Source organism: Phoca vitulina, unplaced genomic scaffold (genome assembly GCF_004348235.1).
Source record: "Phoca vitulina isolate PV1807 unplaced genomic scaffold, GSC_HSeal_1.0 scaffold1, whole genome shotgun sequence".
Taxonomy (NCBI): Eukaryota; Metazoa; Chordata; class Mammalia; order Carnivora; family Phocidae; genus Phoca; species Phoca vitulina.
Window position 1 is genome coordinate 92,972,887 of NW_022589704.1, and position 22,948 is coordinate 92,995,834.

Below are 22,948 nucleotides of genomic sequence, written 5' to 3' on the forward strand. Positions count from 1 at the left end.
GAGCAGCTGTGCCCTATAGTAGGCTCCCAATTTGCATTGTTTCTTAAGCCAGAATTTTGGGAGAATCAATTCCTGATACCTCTCACTTTACATTTGGGAACCCAGTATCCCTGCAGGGCTGTAAATGTGCCTCAGAAGGCAGCACTTGTTGCTGGGGGAGGGACAGAGGGTTTCTTAGGTTCTTAAGCTGACCTCAATATCAACCAAGATCTTAAACTAAACTAATAACCAAGTAATTGGAGTAAGGTGCTCCAATTTATTCAACCCACAAACAAATCCTGTTTTTCTAAACTCTCAAAACCAAGTTGTTGTTTTTTTAAAGAGTTTCCCAACTGGGGTGCCTGGCTGGCTCAGTCAGAAGAGCATGTGACTCTTTTCTTTCTTTCTTTCTTTCTTTTTTAAGATTTTATTTATTTATCTGACAAAGAGAGAGTGTACAAGCAGGGGGAGCGGCAGGTAGAGGGAGAAGCAGGCTCCCCGCTGAGTAGGGAGCCTGACACAGGGCTCCATCCCAGGACCCTGGGATCATGACCTGAGCTGAAGGCAGATGTTTAACCAGCTGAGTCACCCTTGCATGTGACTCTTGATCTTGGGGGTCCTGAATTCAAGCCCCACGTGGGGTGTAGAGATTACTTAAATAAATAAAACTTAAAAAAAAAAAAAAGAGTTCCCCAACCAACAATCGCCACCTGGGTAAACCATTTCAAATACACCTCTAATATTTTTAAAGCCAGAACAGCATGACATAATAGAAATCATGATACCGCAGGAGTCAGGAGACCAGGACCCTGTGTGTAAACAACCTCCCAGAACCTTGGATTCTAACTATAAAATAAGGGCTTAGAGTAAGAGATGTCTAAATTCCCTTTCCAGGATGGTGTGATGTGCTGCTCAAATCCTCTTTCAGGAATAAAAGGCCTTTTTCTTCTAGCTTCTGGGGGTGTTGCCTAAAGACGGCCCTGGACTATCAGCCCCTATGGGGAGATAGGAAGACTGCCTCAGCTGAAGAGCCACCTCCCTCCAGGTCCTGCTTCATTTCCAGGGCAGCCCACTTCCAATGTCTGACATGGAGGTATAAAGGCCCGTCTCTCTTGTCCTCCTGCACCCCAACTTGGGACAATTCTGAAGGTTTAGCTTTAGAGCTCCTGGTAGGGTCAGCTGAGGCCTCCATTGAAACATCACAGCTCAACATTGCCCTCTGTTCTATCCAGCTTTGTTCTCCTCCTTCCACTGGTGCCCATTGTCACAGCACTTCCTGATAAACCTCCTGCATGCTAATTTCTGTCTCAGAGTCTGATTCCCAGGGACCCTAACCTGGTATACTTCTGGTTCTCACATTCTAATTCTAATACTGTCCACAGATAAGTTCGAATATGGCTGGTATTTCAAATGATGGGTACTTCATGCCTCATTTAAAATGTACTTTCAAACTCAATGTTTCACTATCAGATTCCCATTCTCTGCTCCTTACCCCCAGTGCCTACTCAGGCTATCCCTCTAGACCATGCAAACTTTTGAGCTGGTTGGGTTTGAAGTGCAGAGTTGTTAGAAATGGCCCAGATGCTGTCATCAGGAAGCACTTTCTATTATCACTCCAATGCTCACATCTCAAGGTTCTGAAGGGAGCTCCACTGGAGGCCCTGATACCACCATTTCTCTCCCAGCCCTGCTGGCCCTCCCAGCTCACTGCTTTTGGCCTTGATGCCTGCAGTATCTCTCTCATCTCTCTGAGACAACTTCACTTTTTCCCTTCCCTCTGCCTACCATGTCATTTATCCAGTTCATTTCCCAGTGCCCTGAATTCTATCTCCAGAGTAGATCCTGAAGTGGTCTCCTCCTCCACATCTCGCTGCCCTAGTCTGGCCTAAGCCCCCTCCTCTCTTGCCCAAATGACTGCATCAGCCTCCAGCCTGATCTCCTGCTTTCACTTTTGTTCCCTTCCAACCCAGTCTTTAAAAAAGAGCCAGAGTCAGCTTTTTAAAATTAAAATTAAATTTTTTTTTTTTTTAATAAGTAAGCTCCACTCCTGGGAAGGTGCCCAACGTGGGGCTTGAACTCACAACGCTGATATCAAGACCTGAGCTGAGATCAAAAGTTAGATGCTTAACAGACTGAGCCACTGAGCCACCCAGCTCAGTATTCCCAGAGTCAACTTTTGAAACCTTAAATCAGATTTGGCCACTGCCCCACTTAAAGCTCTTGAATGGAATCCTATTGCCCTGAAGGCACAATCCAGACTCCTTAACCCAGCCTGCAAGACCCTTCGTGCTCTCATCCCTGCCTGCCTCTACAGCTTCATCCCACACATACCTACACCTTTAGAAATAGGCTCTTTGTTAGCTCTTTTCTGAGTAGTCTAAATTGACTACTCACACTTAAATTAGTGTGCCATTTGTTTTCTGTTTGGAGGTTAATTGATTTAACTAAAAAATATACATAAACATTTTACATAATACTATGTGTTTCTATAGGTACATGTATATATAAATAGAATAATGGGAAACAGTCTGGAAAGATACCCACCAAACTGTTAATAAAAATTACTTTTTTTAAAAATAAGATTCTGTTTTTAAGTAATCTCTGTACCCAATGTGGGGCCTCAAACTCATGACCCTCAGATCAAAAGTTGCGTGCTGTACCAACTGAGCCAGCCGGGCACCCCGATAGCAATCCCTGATAGGAATTACTTTTGAGGATAGGGAGTGCTGATCCAAGGGAATTAACTATAGCTTTATCTCCAAAAGCCTAAATTTAAAAAGGAAAATTTATTCAAATATTCCTTATGTAATGAAAAATTAACCTTAAAAATAAAAGCATGAAATGAGGGCATTGGATGAGGGCTTTAATCAGTATTGGCCATGATACCACATGAAGAAATGTATTTTCCATTGTGATGCATTGCACCCCAATATATCTATTTATACAGATACAGACTGAAATAAAAGTTTCATGAAACAATATTTACTCTTACCATGAATGCATTCTGCTATTCTCTTTTGTAATCTATTTTATTTTTTAAGCTGCTCTAACCTACTGCATTGATAAGACTCACTGTTGCATTGCAGCCCATATTTTCAAACACTGACTAGATAATCACTAGTTCTACAATTCAGAGATTCTTTTATGAAAATTGCCCCCTGCCCCTCCACCTCTCCTAAAGTCCCTTACTATTTTTTGTCTCTTTTGCTCAGTTAGTACAAAATTATTGCTATCTGTGTGTTCTTTATCCATTTGGGTGTTTTCCTGGCTCCCCAGTGATGGAGTGTGAAATAAAAGAAAATATATATATTGGTCTCTGTCCCTGATTCCTGGCACACTGCTTCTAAAACCCTTGTAATTTCCTAAGTGATAAGAAAACTAGGGGAATCTCTCTTTTTTTCTTCCAAATTTTTATTTAAATTCTAGTTAGTTAACATAGAGTGTAATATTGGTTTTAGGAGTAGAATTTAGTGATTTATCACTTACATACAATACCAGTGCTCCTCATAACAAGTGCCCTCCTTAATACCCATCACTCATTTAGTCCGTCCTCCACCCACCTCCCTCCATCAACCCTCAGTTTGTTTTCTGTTGTTGAGTCTCTTATGGTTTGCCTCCCCTCTCTTCTCTCTCTCTCTCTTTTTTTCCCTTCCCACATGTTCATCTGTTTTGTTTCCTAAATTCCACTATGAGTGAAACCATATAGTATTTGTCTTTCTCTGACTGACTTACTTTGCTTAGCATAATACAGTCTAGCTCCATCCATGTCATTGCAAATGGCAAGATTTCATTATTTTTGATGGCTGAGTCATATTCCATTGTGTATATATACCACATCTTCTTTATCCATTCATCAATCAATGGACACTTGGGCTCTCTCCATAGTTTGGCTATTGTTGGTAATGCTGCTATAAACATTGTGGTTCATGTACGCCTTCAAATCTGTATTTTTGTATCCTTTGGGTAGAGATCCAGTAGTGCAATTGCTGAATTGTAGGGTAGTTCTATTTTTAACTTTTGGAGGAACCTTCATACTGTCTTCCAGAGTGGCTGCACCAGTTTGCATTCCCACCAGCAGTGCAAGAGGGTTACCCTTTCTCTGCATCCTCTCCAACATCTGTTGTTTCCTGTGTTGCTAATTTTAGCCATTCTGACAGGTGTGAGATGATATCTCATTGTGGTTTTGATTTGCATTTCCCTGATGATGAGTGATGAACATCTTTTCATGTGTCTATTAGTCATCTGGATGTCTTTGGAAAAATGTCTGTTCATGTCTTCTGCCCATTTCTTAACTGGATTACTTGTTTTTTGGGGTGTTGAGTTTGATAAGATATTTATAGATTTTAGATACTAACCCTTTATCAGATATGTCATTTGCAAATATCTCCTCCCATTCCATAGGCTGCCTTTTAGTTTTGTTGTTTGTTTCCTTCACTGTGCAAAAGTTTTTATCTTGATGAAGCCCCAATAGTTCATTTTTGCTTTTGTTTCCCTTGCCTCTGGTGACGTATCTGGGAATTCCTGTCTCACATTTAGGCCTTTCATCCATTTTGAATTTATTTTTGTGTATGGTGTGAAAAAGTGGTCCAGTTTCATTCTTCTGCATGTGGCTGTCCAGTTTTCCAACACCATTTGTTGAAGAAACTGTCTTTTTTTCCATTGGATATTCTTTCCTGCTTTGTTGAAGATTAGTTGACCATATAGTTATGGGTTCATTTCTGGGTTTTCTGTTCTGTTCCATTGATCTACGTGTCTGTTTTTGTGCCAGTGCCATACTGTTTTGATGATGACAGCTTTGTAATATAGCTTGAAGTCTGGAATTGTGATGCCTCCTGCTTTGCTTTTCATTTTCAGGATTGCTTTGACTATTTGGGGTCTTTTGTGGTTCCATACAAATTTGAGGATTGTTTGGTCTAGCTCTGTGAAAAATGCTGGTGGTATTTTGATAGGGATTGCGTTAAATGTGTAGATTGCTTTGGGTAGTATAGACATTTTAACAGTGTTTGTTATTCCAATCCATGAGTATGGAATTTTTTCCCATTTCTTTGTGTCCTCTTCAATTCCTTTCATAGGTATTCTGTAGTTTTCAGCATACATATCTTTTACCTCTTTGTTTAGGTTTATTCCTAGGTATCTTATTGTTATTGGTGCAATTGTAAATGGGATCGATTCCTTGATTTCTTTTTCTGGTGCTTCATTATTGGTGTATAGAAATGCAACAGATTTCTGCAAATGGATTTTATATCCTGGGACTTTGCTGAATTCATGTATTCTAGCAAACTTTTGGTGGAGTTTTTTGGATTTTCTACATGGAGTATCTTGTTGTCTGCAGATAGTGAAATTTTGACTTCTTCCTTGCCTATTTAGAAGCCTTTTATTTCTTTTTGCTGTCTGATTGCTGTGGTTAAGACTTCTAGTGCTATGTTAAATAGTAATGGTGAGAGTGGACATCCCTATCTTGTTCCTGACGATAGAGGAAAAGCTCTCGGTTTTTCCCCATTGAGGATGATATTAGCTGTGGGTCTTTCGTATATGGCTTTTATGATGTTGAAGTATGTTCCATCTTTACCTACTTTGTTGAGGATTACTGGGAGCATCTCTTATTTTAACATTTGGTCTTTAATCGTCTGACATAGGACTGCTAAAACCCTTGTAAATTCCTAAGTGGGTAAGAGACTAGGAGCATCTTTTGTTCTATTGACATGACTCCGAATAGACCCCTGGATGGCTCCTGGATGGGGGCTGGTCATCAGAAAGACCATGCCATGATTAGAAGCTTGGAATTTTCAGTCCCCCCACCACTTCTCCAGGGAGTAGAGGAGGGCTAGAAATGGAGTTAATAATTGAACATGCCTACATGATAAATCCTCCATAAAAATCCCAATAGCATGGGGTTCTGGGAGCTTCCAGGATGGAGAACACGTCCACACTGGGAGGATGATGCACCCCAACTCCATGGGGATGGAAGGTCCTGTGCTTGGGACACAGGTGAAAAACTGAGTAGGTTTTTCTTTATGGGGGAAATCATTTTGAGAACAGCAACCTGATGAGATCACACAGAACAGTGTGTGCAAAATGCTAATCGGATAGAAATGATGTGTATGTGTGTATGCATACGTGTTTATGTGCATGTGTGTGCGTGTCTGTATTTGTATTCTCAAGGGCCTGAAAAACACTCAGTGGATGTTTCTAGATGCTTCTGACCCATGGATTTGAAAAGGACCCTATGTCTACCCTCTGAAATGCTCCTAGGTATTTTTTCCCCACCCCAAACAGCTCCTGAAAGGAAGTTATACAAACTGGCTTACTACTTATACTTTTATCAATACTCAACCAAGGACAAATGGTGTTTCTTTTTTTTTAGTTCTGAACAAAGCTTTCCTGTGGCAAACAAATACCCCTCAATTCATTCCAAGAGCATTGAAAAACCAAAGTTAAAAAGAGAAACAAATGGGCAGACCAGAGAAATGTTTTAGAAAGATTTTTCAGAGGACAGGAATCTCCAAGGTAAATCAGTCTTGGGAGCCACAAAATATTTGTTCAAAGGAATGTAGGAGAACAAAAAAGAAATTTCAGCCCCCAAATACTGGATTTTCTCATTGCTTAGCCTAATTTCCCATTTATATATATATATATTTGCATGTTGTTTTTCCTGACTGTAATCCCTAACCCCTTAAATTATGAAAAATACAGATCTGGTTCTCTTGTATTTTCATTTGTTTTGTTTTTGAGAGAGAGGGAAGGAGAGTGTCACTGTTTTGTTCTATTAAATTCTGTCCAATTTTGCTGGAAATATGTAGGTAGCCGATATGAAATATTTTCATTCCTGTTTTCTTTTGGAGATTTACTCTTTATGCAATTTTTTGACATGAAAACAAAATGAAATGAAAGCCATTCAAATCCAGTATCGAGGTTACAAATGAGATCTAAAAACCAATCACAGGCTGCCCACTCCTGTGGCCTTCCTGATAGCGTTGTAATCAGCTCCACTCAGAATGTTCTCTACCTTGGGGAGATTTAAGGCCAACTGACATCACCAACTCCCAGGCTTGGAACTAGCACTTTTAATGGGGAGAGTGCAGGACAGTGTCTAAACCAGCACTTAGTAGGCACTCTTTAATGAAGGTGAGAGCAAGCTGCCCCAGGGATTCTGATTTCCAAAACTATTTATTCTCCATTGCCTTTAGGATCAAGTACAAAGGCCTAAATCTATCCTCTATGGCCCTGTCTAATGAGGCTTCTGCCCATCTCTCCAGCTCTTATCTTGGCTCCCTAAACTCTACCTGTTTCTGTTCATATTCCACAGAGCATTCAGGGTGGTCTTTTTAAGCCATTAAGACCCTCCAGAGAATTTACGTTGCGCTGAGAATAAAATCCAGACTCCACAGCTGGGGACACTCTAAGTGTCCCCAGAGTCCCTCCATGATCTGGCCGCTGTGTACCTCCCCAGCCTTATTTCCTACCATATCCCCCTTTCACTACATCTCAGCCACATTCCCTTCCTTTCTGTTCCTCAAACACAGTTCTTTTTTACTTGGTGGGCTTTGCAACTGCTGTTCCTCATCCAGGGACACTTGTCCAGGTTTTTCCTTCCCATCCTCTGAGTTTTAGCTGGCTCCCTGAGCAGCCAGCCCAGTGAATCTTCCCCAGTCACTCGCTACCACAGCACTGTTTTTCATTCCATTCTCTGTTGTGATCATGTTTGTTTGTCTCTCCCTGGAATTTGAGCACCATGAGGGCAGCGAATATCTCTGTCTGGTTCACCAGCCTATTCCTGGTGTTGAGATTGGTGGGCCTGACACAAAATAGGTGTCAATATAAATCAGTGAGTGAGTGAATGAATGTATGAGCCAGTGGTTCTTAGACTTGAGTGAGTGTCAGAATCACCAGAGGCTTGTCAAAACAGATTGCTGGCCTGACCCTCCAAATTCCTGAGTTGGTAGGTCTGGGGTGAGACCTCCAAGTCTGCATTTCTCCCAAGTTACCCCTGCACATGGTAACTCTGCCTTCCCAGACCCTGAGTTCTCCAGGGTCCGTCTGCATTTAGCTGGAAGCTCAGGAATATGATCTGAACTCCAGGAGAGCATGAGATGCCTCTGCAAGTGAAGTCAGATCTGATGGCTGCATAGCACTAGACATCAGCTCACTCTCAGGCCTCGTTACTTGCAGAATGCTTTGCCCCAGGCCTTCCTCCTCTTGCTTTTCCTCTTACCAGACTCAACCTTTAATAAAAGTGGCTTTTTCTCCTCTTTGTCTCCAATGTTTAATTTCTCCAGCTTATGCGCAAACCTAAACTGTGCCATTTGTTTGGTTGGCATTAATATACTGTAATAACCTGTGGAAAGAGCCCAGGTTGCTTTCTTGAGGCAGAGCAATAAATGCTAAAATTGATTCTAGGGCGGAAAAAAAAATAGACAAAAAAGATTTCTTAATGACTTCTCAAATTTTAATTTTATCTTCTTAAATACTGCTCTTTGAAGTCACCCTCATTTTTCTGGTAATTTTGAGAAACTCAGGGCTGCTCCCTTGCCTACTACAAAGTCAATAAGAGGACATGAGTTGAGCCTGGAGGCCCACCTGCAAGAACATCTCAGGCTCAGGATGTCCTTGGTCTAAGGCACATTCACCCTTTGTAAGAAGCTCACCTTACTGTGGTGTTGGAGCTGCACCCAGCCTCCATAGCCGAATCTCTGTGGGGGAGAAGCACAGTTAGACTGGAGGAACAAAAAGGGGAGGACTGCAATAAAGGGGCATCCCTGGGGCAAAGGATCCTGAGCTCCCTCCTACCAGGCACCACCTTCCCATTTTCTCCCCCCCACACCCATGTATCATATACTCAATATTGATATTTAAATCAATTTACGTTTTTTCCCTCAAGTATATTTATTTGAAATATAAAGAGGAAAATTCTATATCATAGAAGTGCTCATTTTACCGAGGTTACAATTTTCTTTTTAAGATTCTATTTTATTTATTTGACAGAGAGAGAGGGAGAAGAAGAGAGCGAGCACGCATAAGCAGGGGGAGCAGCAGAGGAAGAGAGAGAAGCGGATTCTGCTGAGCAGGGAGCCCAATGTGGGGCTCGAACCCAGGACCCTGGGATCATGACCCGAGCCAAAGGCAGTTGCTCAACCGACTGAGCCACCCAGGTGCCCTGGTTACAATTTTTTTTAAGTTTGGTTTATTGAGGTATAATTTACATACCGTAACATTAGATATTTGTAAGTGTATATTCTATGAAATCCCATGTTGCAATCAAAATAAAAATAGTCTTTCGTCACCCTGAAATATAATCTCATGCTCCTTTACAGTCAACACTTGACTCACCCTTGTCCTCAGCCCCTTACAGCCCTGGTCTGATTTCTCTGTTTATAAGTTTGACTTTTCCAGAATGTTGTTTAAGTTAAATCATACATTATGCATCCTTTGTGAGTGGATTTGTTTTCATTTAGTAATGCGTTTGAGATCCATCCATGTTGTTGCATGTGTTAGTAGTTCACTCCTTTTTTTACTGATGAGTAGTATTCCATTCTAGGGATATACCACAATTTATTTATTCATTCATCACTTGGTGGACATTTTGTTTTTCTACTTATCTGCTATTATGAATAAAGTTGCTATAAACATTTGAAGACAGTTCTTTGTGTAGAAATATGTTTTATTTTTTCTTAGGTACATATCCAGGAGCAGAATTGCCTAATGAGAAACTGCCACTTAGAAACTGTGGCTAAAGTGGCTGTAGCAGTCTGCATGCCCAGCAACAAAGTATGAGAATTCCAGTTGCTCCATACCCTCACCTGCATGTAGTATTGTCAGTTTTCTTAATTTAGCCATTTCAGTAGGTGTGTAGTGGTATACCAATGTGGTCTTGATTTGTATTTCTCTAACAACTAGAACAGCTTTTCAAGTACTTACTTGCCATATTTTCTTTAGTGAAGTATCTGTGAACATTTTTTGCCTAGTTTTTTTAAAATCGGGTTATTTGTCTTCTTATGACTGAGTTTCGAGAGTTGTTTATGTGTTCCGGATCAGATATCAGACACTAGGTTGCAATTTTTAAATGAGGATTAACATTAAAAAATACTTGTTCATGTACCACCTAAAATCATTTCATGGACCACCAGGAGTACACAGACTGTAAGGACTACTCTTTAGGAAATACCATCTTAGAATGCTAACACTGCTCTTCAAACCATGGGTTGCAGTCCATTAGTAGATCATGAAATCAGTTTAGTGGATAGTGACCCAGACATTCTAAAAACCAAAATAGTTTGTGTAATGGATGCTGCCAGCGTCCCACCCAACTTCCCTCCCCTTAACACTCCTGTGCACACCAGCCCTCCTTCACCTGCCAGCCCCTGCATTTCTTTGACAAGGGCTTCCCTGTTGCTACTGAAGCCAGCTTTGATCCGGTCCTTCTAGAGGGTCAGAAGTCTCAGGAAATTAGTGTCCCCATTCCTGGCTCCCTGCCTCCAAAGCCCTCAACCAGTGACTGAGGGTGTCTGTATATAAGTACACTGAATACACTGGTTTCCCCACCACTTGGGCATCATGAGTCTGAGTTAGGCACACATTCTACACTTTCATTGGCTGCCTTGCTTTCCCTGTCTCATTTCTCCTCTTTCCTGGTGTTTCCAGGGTCATCTCCAAAGTAAACTACTTGCATTTGAATCTTTGTTTCAGGGTCTGCTTCTTGGAAAACCCAAGCTAAAATAGGAATGGAATGGAATGGAGTAGAATAGAACAGAATAGAATAGAATAATATATTAGAATGTTTCCCATGTGGTATTAGTTCATTAGACTTTTCCGTTATATATATGAATGTACTGAGTCACAGTATAAAATATATTTCTTCTTGAGGTCATGAATAAAAAATTTTCAAAGGCTGCCTAAGAACATAGGTATATATAACTCATGTAACCATAGGTTTTAAAATATCATTTTGTTCATTTGTTCTCCAAACCATCAGGGAATCCCACCCCTGACCAGCCTTACTAGGGCAGAGAAAATAAAAGTGAAGGACATTTCCAGCCTGTGTGGAGCACAGTCTTGAATGTGTGGGGCTGGGATGGCAAGTACTGAAGGGTAATGGTGTGTGAGACGTGCTGTGGTAGAGTAACACAAGCTCTCTGGGAGCCTGGAGGAGGGTACTGGCCGCCAACTTGCATCAGGTGGTATCTAGGGAGGGAGGTTGAAATGATAGTCTGGGATCAGATTGGAGAGAAACTTCCAATGTTCACCATTTCCAGGCTTCAGAACAGTGATTCTCACAGTGTGATGAAGAAGGGAAGGTGTTGGGGGCTGGAAACAGATGTGAAGAGCTCATCAACAGCTCTTTTCAGTAGTGATGAGTAGGGAAGCTGACCATCAGCTCAACTTCTTGCTTGTTGTAGTTGGATGAAACCAGCTAACAGTGGTTGGTTTTCATGTCATGTTACAAGGAAGTTGTCTTGAGGGAGTCAGGTGATGGAAGGTTCCTCTTCCTAGCTACCCTCTCACCTCCAGACTGAGAGGAGGTCTGGGCCTACAGCATAGAGGTGTTTGTATGTCTCTGTGTCTGTGAGTGGGGCCTGCCCCAAGAGATTTAGGATTTGGTAAATTCTGTATCAGCCTTATTCTACCTCGGCATAAGGTCTGTTCTTGAGTTCTAGCTCCAAATAATCATATTAGCTCTGGAAATCTACTGGCCCCCTTCCTAAGTGACATCACAGGACCTGAAGTAGGCTGGGCATGCAAAGGAAACTGTCCACCAGGGGGCCTAGCTTCTCTTCTCTGTACCGAGTCTCTCCTTTGCCCCCCTCTATCCCACTCTGCTCCTTTCATGCATTTAATACCCTTGTGCTACCCCCCTCCACGTTCTCCTGGATAAAGCTGCTGAGAGATCTGTACTGGTGCAGGAGGTGGCCTATGGCCTCAACCAGTTACATTTTAGAGTAAATCAACTTTCTTTTGAATTGGAAAATTGCCATTGAAACTTTACTGTAGAAGAAAAGGTTTTGTTTCCTTGTTTCCTTCTTTTCTTCTTTTTTTCTGTATTCCTTCTTTCCTCTCTGTCTTTCTTACTTTTTCTTAATTTGCTAAGGAGCTTTAACCCTGTAAGTTAGCAGGTTAAAGACGTGTTCCACTGGAGGAAGGGCAGAGAGGCAGAGAGAGGCGGAACAAAGGGATCCTGTCACACATGACAAACCACTTACAAGATCCTTGACTTTGTTGGAGTAACTTAGTATCTCAAAGTCACTGTTTCCTTATGTGTAAAATGAGGCTACATTTTGTGCTTCATATGTAGCTGTGGCATAGGGTTTTACAGGAATTAATTGAGATAAAATTCATAGAAAACCACTGATACCAGACCTGGCTTACAGAAAGAACCTCATCAATGCTAACAATGGTTATGATGATGGTGACAGTGGCATTGGTGGTGGGGGAGGTGGGGGAGGTGGTGACAAAGGTGGTGAGAGTGATGGTTGTGGTGTTTGTAGGGTTGGCCGTGGTGTTGGCAATGGTAGAGGTCGTGAGGTGGTAGCCTAGGTGATGGTTGTGTTAGTGAGCTTCATGGCGGTGGTGGTGGCAGACAGGGATGGCGTCTGACGTAGCATAGAGGTGGCAGCCTGTTTTCTCCTCAGGTGGTGCAAGAAGGCATACCCTAGCACCAGACATTAAAGAGTGCTCTGAAAGAAGGCGCTCTTGTCACCCTTTTTTCTTCCTTCCTCTTTCTTGGAAAGCACAAAATTTGACCACTTTGTGTTTCTTCTAAGCCCCCTGCAAAGGCCTAACCTATTTAGGGCAACTGCTGCAAGTCTGGGCTCTACATAGTTCTGCAGCTGTCATCCTAGGTTGAACCAAGCCTGGGGTCTGAAATTTATGACCTTGAAAGTAGTTTTGGTGAGAGCATATGCCAAGAGGCATTTACAGTCTGAAAATGTTTGACTGGCAATGACCAGGGTCCCATAGGCATTTAAGGGCATGACAATAAAAAACAAACTAAAAAATCCAAGGGAATTCAGTTTTATATACAAGAGATATGTTTCTGAGATGGATTTATATGAATCAGAGGTAGATGAACTGAATGGCATTTTTAGTGTCTTGGGGACCTCACACTTCATGAGGTGAATAAGGAACTTCCTGTGTGATGAAACCAGATATCTGTTTCCTCAGAGGGGTTGCTTAAAAGTCAGGTTATGTCTGGGATTTGGTCTCCTAAAACCTGACAGTGATCAAGTGCAATTAAATCATGCTATCGAAAAAAGATGTAAATATATATTTATTAAAGGCCAGAATTTTTTGACCCCATTTAAAACTAGAAGAATCTTTGCAAATCTTACTTTGGGGACATAGTAGGTGATCCATAAATTCTTACTGAAGGAAAGAGCCAAGACCTTATTATCATCATAGTTGTTATGAACAATCTCATCGTGGATCAGTCTGAAACATTGTTCACCGTGGTTCCTTGGGCCACCATCCTCCTCTTTCTGATAGCAGAGAGTGGAGGTCCTGATGCATCAGAAACACAATTTAATCAAGTGCCCCCTGCATCTGCTCTCTTTCCACATGAGATAGATTTTTTCCCCCCCTGAGGATTTTAACTGTAAGTCTGAGTAAAATCATTATTAGCAAGTGAAAACGAAAAGATTTCTCAAATCCCAGTCCTTTGTAATCATTAGTTAATTATCAGCCCAGGCATGTTGATTCTGCTTGTTTGTTTCCTCACTGCATTAGGAGGTCAAGGTTATTGAGGTGTGTCCATTAATGTTTAATAGGGAAAGGCAGGTTGGAAAACAGGTATTAGTTCTTCAAACAAAACTAGTACTGGCTTCTCTTTTTCATTCTTTTATTGGAAAGTTTGAAAAAATGGTTAGAAAAGATCAGAGATTGATGTTTTGAAATAATATTTTACCCCTTAAGAAACAATTTGAAGATAAAGGAAAATCTGCTGTAATTACTGAACTATATGAACGCCAAGGATTCATGTCACTTTAATGCTCACTTTACTCTGACTATATGGACTGGAAATGGGGAGAGAGGAAGAAGAATCCCAGCACTATTTAAATGTATGTTTATTTATCTCACTCCCAGTTTGAAGACACACAACTGTTTTTCAGCTGGTTTTTTCATCACTGGCTTGCCTGCAATCAAATGAACTTTACCATATAACAGATCCACTTGCTTGACCTGTGGGTTGAAGTCAGGTTCCAGTGACCCTGTGATGAGGCCCTCAGTGGGTTTACATGAGTGTGGGGGATTGGGGAACAGGCTGGTGTCGAGGGAGGCACTGGGGGACAGAGGGAAGCAGGGACATCCCTCATAGCAGTGATATTCTCCTGAGCCAGCTCTATCAAGGTGGTTGCAGTGGTAATGCTGTAGAGGGGCCACCACGGTCCCACATAGCTCCGGGATTAGAGGCTCATTTCTGAGTCTTAGGCACTCATTCGTCCAGCAAGGTTAATAATATAAATCCTATCTGCAATTTACACAATTTTTATGTGAATCAAACATATATATATTGCTCCCTGGAAGTCTAAGAGTATAATGGTTATTATTATTATCATTATATCATCAACATAATTAAGTGTATCAGTTATCTGTTTGCAGCACATGAGACTACTAGATAGAACCCTGGTTTATTGGGACAAAATGCCCCTCCCCTCTTATGAGGCAACAGCTAGAAGTTAAGAAGGAGAAGGGAGGGGGATGTCTGGAGGGGGATGGCTCATTCTGTTAGGTGTCTGACTCTTGGTTTCAGCTCAGGTTGTGATCTCAGGGTTGTGAGATCGAGCCCCTTGTCAGGCTCCATGCTCAGTGTGGAGTCTGCTTGAGGCTCTCTCTCCCTCTCCCGCTGCCCCTCCCCAGCCTCAAATAAATAAATAAATCTTAAAATAATTAAGAAGGAGAAGGGGGAATAAAGAACCAGCAGAGCATGTGCTTGGGAAGTCTCCAGGGCACACATTTATGGTTATAGCCTCCCTAAGCTCTGCATCTTTCAGCGTCTTAAGCAGTTTTAACAATGCCTTTAGGACCCTGCATTGGGTGGGGGCACCTAGAAATTGTCAGCTCTTGGTGACAACTTCTCTGCTCAAACTGGAGGCAGGCTTCCAGGTGGGAGGCAGATAATGGGAGGTGGAGTTGTGGCACAGGATACTAGGTAGAAAGTTTTCTCCCTTTAGCAAAGAGGAGGCACCTTTTTAGGCTGCCCTGGGTCTTCATCACTAGCCTTGTGAAGTGGTGTTTACACTTTAATAAAACATGATGAGGACAATAGCATTCAGAACAGCAAGTTCCTATGTAGGCAGTTAGATTCCTGGAGGGGTCAGTTGGTGCGGTTAGTTTTTAGTACCTGCTCTAACAGGAAAGCCTTTTCCTGTTAGAGCAGGTACTAAAGATGGTTCAGCATCATATGTATTTTTCAGTCTACAATGTCTACTATCCACCTTACCTGAAGTACCAATGGACAAAGAAACAAGATTAACATTCTTCCAGGAGACAATTATGAGAAGAAAATAGTTTCACTTACTTGCACAATAAACCATATTTTAATTAGAGTTTGTGTTAATTCATTTTTCCTCACTTGGGATAAAAAAGATGAAACATTATTAGTGGCATGAAAATACTAGAGAAGGCTGAAGATTGGGTAAAACCTGATACTTAGCCTGAATAAAGCTCAAACCAATTATAAATTTCTTCATGTTCCCCACCTCCTTCTTTTAGTATTCATTCAAAAGTTCTTAATGACAAAAGGAAATTTCCCTCTTTTGAGAAACACAGAGAAAGAGACACTCATTGTACAAAGGCTTCATGTCATTTTCTCTAGGGTTTTTTTGATGTTCCTACTCTCTAGTTCGTAACAAGAATTTACAGCTTAAAGAACATCAAAAGGAAAGGTTTCAGACAGTGTCCTAAAATAGACTTAAAAAAAACTCCACAAAGCTATCTCTTGGTGCTTCTAAAACTTATTTTAAACATTTTGGAAAGGAGATGTGTTTTAGAAGTCCTGGAAGCCTATCACATTCCATTTTTTTTAATAGTCTTTTACTTGAAACTATAACTTTAAATTCTGTAGTTGGCACGTATCTTCCCAGCAGCTGAGTATGTGATTTAAATGGAAGTAAAACTGCCTGACTTAAATTGTCCAGAAATTTTAGAGAATGCTTCATTTGAGGAGAAAAGGGGATTTTGAGAAGGCACTTCTTTGATCAATGTTCTTTCAAAATAAATATAAAAGTAATTTTAAAAAACTGGAAAATCAGAGCTACCAAATAATTTTAAATCACCCCTAGAGCAGAGAAACTTAACATCTAATTCCCCAAAGAAGAGATAGATCTGTAATAGAGGCAGTGAGAAACCCTGGAGAACGTCCAGAAATAATTCAGCAGATTAATCACCATTACCTTTTTTAGATCTGGCCATTCTTTTGGTAGAATATGACTATGGATGTCAATTTTCATCTCCGCAGGATCAGAGAAGCATGAAAAGAAAGAAGATTTGGTGTCAAGAGATCTCCATAAAAACCATGGAGTTAATTGATTTACATAGTTCCTTTACAGCTATTTTCTGGCACCAGTCAGTAGGCTTACTCAGCTCTGTCTAGGTCCACTGGAATTGCCTTATTAAAGTTCAGAATTCTGTTTATTTGTCAACTTGGCTTTGGGTCAGCCACTCTTTGGTAATTGGGACTTTGGGCACTAAATTAAAAAATAAAATAAAATTAAAAAAAAAAAAAGACTGTACTAAACCTCAGGAAGTCAGATGTACTACTGGGTGCTTTTGAATTACAGCAGGTCCAAAACTGGCTAATCTTTGTTTTTAAATATTTCATTTTTTTTCAAGATATACATAAAAAAATCTGGGGCGCCTGGGTGGCGCAGTTGGTTGAGTGTCCAACTCTTGGATTCGGCTCAGGTAGTGATCTCATGGTCGTGGGATCGAGCCCCGCGTGGGGCTCTGAGCTCAGCATGGGGTCTGCTTGAGATTCTCTCTCCCCTTTCCCCTGCCCCTCCTGCTCATGCTCTCTCACTCTCTAAAATAAATAAATAAATAAATCTTTAAAAAAAGATATACATAGTAAAAAATCGAATAGTACAGAGGGTTTTTAAAGAACAGTAGATCACTGATTCACTTATCATTGGTTTCATTCCCCAGAAGCAACCAATTTTAATGCTTTTGCTTTTTGTTCAGTTATTTACCTTGATGTCTTTAAACAGTATTGATCAATTGGCTTGTTCCTGAAAATTTAGCATGTTGAAAAGTTGTGGGGGAAGTTTCACCTTTACTTTTGAATCAGAGAAAGAGCCCATTCTTCATACATGTTATTTTTTCCGTTGCCTTTTTCTTTCATTTGTTCATTCATGCATTGGGTATTTATTGAGATTGAATGAGGTAAAATAATGCATATGTTGTAATAATAATTGTACACAGCTTAAGTGCAGGGGAAAAAAGAAAGTAACCATTCCACTGAGAGTTGTCAGAGCACTTTGGGGAGGTCTTCCACTGGAGCAAAAAGTGGGGCTATTGGTCATGCCTCTAAAGAGAGCCTAGAACAAAGCAGCCCTTTGTTATTCTATGTTAACCCTTTCCTATTCCTGGAAAGCTTAAAATGTTCAAGGACCTGAGGTCCCTGGCACAGCCTTGAAACTGCTTTGGGATGATCCCTTCATCTCAGTCTCCACAGCACAGGGACTAAGTCATCAAAAAAGCATTCCTACTAGGCTCTTCAACTAGATTCTGGAAAAACTGTAACCAACATTCTTTTCAACTAGATTCTGGGTAAATTATAATAAGTTAAACTAGATTCTGAGTAAATTATAACAAACATTCTTTTAAATGCTGCTCAGCTTGAAAGAAAATAAATCAAATCCTCAAGATCATTTTTAAAAAAGTTCAGTGAGCTAAAACTGAATAAGTGAGCCTTAAATCAACATGGGGGCACATGCCAATACCCAAAGTAAGTGTAAGCACTTTTGGAGCACTTTCTGTGGCTCAGGCACTGTTCCAAGCATTTTACTCATATCAGTTCATTTATTCCTTATAACAATCCTATGATAGAGGAATTATCACTAATATCCATTTTATGGAAGAGGAAACTGAAGCACAGAGAAGTTAGGTAACTTGTCCATGGTCACAGAAAAAGTGATTGGGACAGAATTTGAACGCAGGCAGTGTAGACTCAGAATTCTAGAGCTTTAAGGATTTATATCTCACAGAGGAGTAGGAAAGCATCCCATGGGTTTGTATAAAACTGAGACCCCTTCATTTAACTAGAATTTTTGAAGGGGCTAGAACTAGCAAATAAGTAAACTAGAAGAAAAAAATCCACTGGTCAACAAAGGGAGTGTATAAGGACATCTGTCTCCATGATGATAAAAAAAGGAAGAAAAAGAAAAGAATAACAAATTTTTTCGAGAATTCTTTGAGAAGTATTATCCAAAGACAGTTACTGAAGGTTTTAATTAAAGTGGTACCAGGTTAGTAATCCTTGACTACTCCATTTCCACCCATGCCCAGAAAGAGAAAATAGAAATCTTTCCTGGAGAAGAGCATCCCAACTTAGTCCTCTCAATATTGCCACAGATTAAGGTCAAGAAAATATGGGCTCATAATAAAAAATTCTACACACATGAGGAAAAAAACCACCATGAGGGAATGCCTATAGAAATAATAAATAATAGATTTAAACCTCCAAGAACATAAATATTGGAATTATTAAGCATAGAATATAAATTTATTTTACACAGAACGTTTAAAGAAATAAAAATTTGAAAATTAATGGACTATCAAATGATTGACCAAGTTTGAAAAGGGACAAAACTTTTATAAATGAAAACATAATAATTTAAATAAAAAATGCAGTCGGTGGATTAAACAGCAGAATAGACATAGTTGAGTGGAGAATTAATGAACTGGAAGAGAGACTTACTTGCACAGAAAGATGAGGGGATTGAGCATATTTAAGAGTGTCACAGAGTACAAAGGATAAAATAAGGAAGTCTAAAAGGAGTCTAACAGAAGTGCTAAAAGAGAGGAGAGAGAAGTTAGAGGAGTGATATCCCAAGAGATAATAGCTGAGAATTTTCTAGACCTGATGAGCCAACATATCTAAGAATCAAAAACTATATCAAGAAAGATTAACAAAAAGAACTTCATTTCTAGAAACCTTGTAGTGAAACTACAGAACACCAGTAATAAAGATCAGATCCTATGAACTGCTAGAGAGAGAAAGAATGCCTTCAAAAATCAGCAATTAGACTGACAGCCAACTTCTCACAGGAATGAAGGGAGACATAGGACAAAAGAAAATATGCTCAAAGGGATGATACACATGAACTGTCAACCTGGAGTAATATACTTTGTAAAACTTAATTTTAACGATGAGGGAGAAGTAAAGATATCTTCAGATGAAAACTGAGTTTGCTACCAAAAAACCTTCACTTAAGGAATTCCTAATGATGTACTCCAGAAAGGAGGAAGAAGACTCCAGAAAGAAGGTCTGAAATATAAGAATGCATGGGAAGGAAAGAAACTGGTAATCATATAAGTAATTCTAAATCATATTAAGTATTTAAAATAATACCAGTAATAACAATGATAATGCCTTCATTAAGGAGATAAATTACTTGCAAAAAGTTGTCCAACCATACTTTTGGCTTTCTCTCCAAGGTATGCTCTCCTGACAGCAACTCTCCTAATTTTGATATCTTTTGCCATCTGGATAAGCTGAGAGTTCCCTAAATCACCAAGTCCTGATTCCTTTTTTCTTACTAGTTTTTCAATCTGTCTTTTTCTTCTTGCATTTTACTATAATCACCAAGAAGGGACGAGGATGAACCTTTAACACTTTTCTTGGAAATCTCAGCCAAATATCCAGTTTCATCACTTATAAATTCTTATTTCTACACAACTGTAGGACACACAATTGAACTAAGTTTTCTGCCACTATATAACAAGGACCCCCCCCTTCCTCTACTTTCTGTCATGTTCCTCATTTCCTTCTGAGCCCTCACTGGCAGAATCATTTGCATCCATATGTCTATTAACAGTCTGTTCAAGGGAATCTAGGATTTTTTCTATCATACACCTCAAAGTTCTTCCATCCTCTACCTATTACTCAATTCCAAAGCCACTTTCACATTTTCTTGTATTTGTTACAGCAGCACCCCACTTCTGGGTACCAAAATCTCTATTTGTTTTCAATTGCTGCTATAACAAAGACTACATCCTTTGTGGTTTAAGCTAATACAAGTTTATTCTCTTACTATTTTGGAAGCCAGAAGTCTAAAATGGGTCAGCAGATCTGTGTTCCTGCTTAAGGTTCTAGAAAAGAATCTGTTTCCTTACTGTTTCTGCCTTCTAGAGACTGTCTGCATCCTTGGCTTGGACTCCATCCTCCATCCCCAAAGCCAGCAGTGTGGTATCTTTCAGTATTTCTCTCCGTTCTGTCATCACACCACCTTTTTTTTTTTTTGACTCTAACCCTTCCATCTCCCTCTTGTAAAGATTCATGTTATTACATTGGACCCACGCAGATAACCCGAGATAATTTTCCCATCTCAATATCCTTAACATCATCACATTTTCAAAGTCCTTTTAACCATGTGAAGTAACATTTTCACAGGTTCTGGGAATAGGACATGGAAATCCTTGAGTGGGGAGCATTATGCAACCTACCACAATTGGGCATGGTAGAATGTTCAGAGTAACTACTAAAAGAATACATACAGAGAATATAACTTTCAATCCTGTTAAGTGGAAACTGGAATAAGAAAAAAAAAATCAATCTAAAAGAAGGCAATAGAGAGGAAAAAAGAAACATGGAAAAAGTAGGCAAATAGAAAGCACACAGTAAAATGACAGAAATAACTACACCAGCTAAATGTTGTTTATAAACATATTTAAACTCTAAGGATAGAGACAGTTTGAAAGTAAAAAGGAAAGAGAAAATAGAAGAAGCAAATTCTAACCAAAAGAAAGCCATGATAGCCACGTCTGTCGTAAACACTTCACATTAGTCCAAATAAAAGAGACTACAATACAAAAAACATTGTTAAGGCAAAGGAGGATCACTATAATAATAAAATGGTTCAGCTAAGTACAAAGACACAATAATTCTAAATTTGGTATACCAGATTGCCTCAAAATATGTAATGCACACAACACATATTCCAAATATATATATGTATATATGTGTATATATATCTGAAAATTTGAAAAATTTTCCAACATATGTCTCTCAATTATTGATAAGTCAGATAAAAATTATCTACAGGGAGCTGCAGAGGAAGGCCCCAATGCTGGGGAGCCACTAAAGAACCTCAAAAGCATTTCACAAGAGAAAGAGAAAAAGCATTTTAAGCTCCAGCCTGCCCCCACAAAGCTCTAAGCCATTTTACCACAGGGTCATTTAATTGGCAGTTGTCCTAAAGCCCTAACATTTCTTCTCTCTCCCTGCTTTGGCCCTCCCAGGGAAGGAGATCAAGCTCAGGGAGGAGGAGAATTGCCAGTGGGGAAAGAAGAAGAAAGAATCTGTGTGCCCATCTTCAGGGGGAGAAGCCTCACCTTTCAATGAGGATTGAAGAGATTATTAGTATATGTCAATGGGTATTTTTTAGTTTTTCAATTGAGACTGGCTTTGTAATTTAAAATGAGCTTAGGAATTTTTATTATGTATAAGTGAGTAGAAATGTCATGGAGGCTGCACAGGTTTTCATCCAGAGGGAGGAGGAGGACCGCCTTCACCAAGCAGTATTAAAGGGAAAGTGGGAGATTTAAAATGATGCATATGTAACGACATCTGATGAGTTCTGTGTATTCAGTGTACCTATAACAGAAGAAGAGAGCAATGCTTTTATTTTTGCTTATAAAAACAAGCAAACTTTTTGCCTAAATGGGCAGGAGGTTATAGGGTCCTTGACCCTTTCATTTCCCACTACAGGAATGAGGGAAGTGACAACAAAAAAGGAAAATTATATAAGATCTCATCTCCACATTTAAGAAAATGAATTATAAATCAGATGAGCTTTATTCTCATTTATACTGGCATTCCTTTGTGGAAAAAGGCAAGAGATCCTTAAATTATTCAGTATTGGATTGTATAAAAATAAAAAAATGGTTTAGACTAAGTCTGAGTAGCTCCTTTCTCCTGGCCCTCATCTGATGGCTATGAGTCAGCTTAAATACCAGGCTTTGACTCCTGACTACTGCTTATAGTTGGATGGTCTTGAGAAAGTTACATGGTCTCTGTCAAATAGGGATGATAATAGAATTGATCTCATAGAGAGTTACTCTAAGTATTAACTTGAGTAATATAAAACTATCAGCTATGAATTATACCATGACACCTAACCCAATTGCTTCTTAGTCTGCCATATGCAAAGACTGGTAGGAAGTCTGATATTAGTCAGTTTGAGGGAACTTGCTCCCCCTTTCTTAGATTATATAAGAACCCTGGGCTTTTGTGATCCAGGACTATGGGGTAAGGGTGTGCCCTCTGTTGAAGTGACCACAATTGTGTTTCTCCTTAGCCAGGCCTGTGTGTTCCTCTTGAAGGTGGGCAGCTCCACTGGTTGAAAGGACCACTTCTCTTCCCCAATTTCCCCCCACCCGCATAATCAATAAATTGCCAAATTCTTTTTTTTTTTTTAATATTTATCCATTTATTTGAGAGAGAGAGAGAGAAAGAGAGCACGAGTGGGAGGAGCAGAGGGAGGGGGAGAATCTCAAGCAGACTCTGCACTGAGCACAGAGCCTGATGCAGCGCTTGATCCCAGTACCCTGAGATCAAGATCATGACCTGAGCCAAAACCAAGAGTCGGCCGCTTAATCAACTGCACCACCCAGGCACCCCTCGCCAAATCTTTTTATTCTAAGCCCATTGCATCTTCCAACCTTTTTCTCTTCTCTCCAGTCTTTCTTTGAGGCCCTCACCATCTTTCTCCAGGATTGTTTAATTGCCCACTAGTGGCATCTTGGCCCACTGTAATCC

At 40.1% G+C, this 22,948-nt stretch overlaps 1 protein-coding gene across 1 annotated transcript in view; it reads right to left on the reverse strand.

The window, feature by feature from the left end:
* ACMSD (aminocarboxymuconate semialdehyde decarboxylase) overlaps nt 1-16,544 on the reverse strand; it is a 68,016-nt gene extending 51,472 nt beyond the window's left edge. Inside the window, exons 1-2 of the mRNA XM_032425760.1 lie at nt 16,362-16,544; nt 8,625-8,669 (exon numbers count right to left, since the gene is read on the reverse strand). Coding sequence (XP_032281651.1) covers nt 8,625-8,669; nt 16,362-16,418 — 102 coding nt within the window. The 5' untranslated portion in view covers nt 16,419-16,544. The remainder of the gene's footprint in view (nt 1-8,624; nt 8,670-16,361) is intronic.
* Between the last annotated feature and the right edge of the window lie 6,404 nt (nt 16,545-22,948).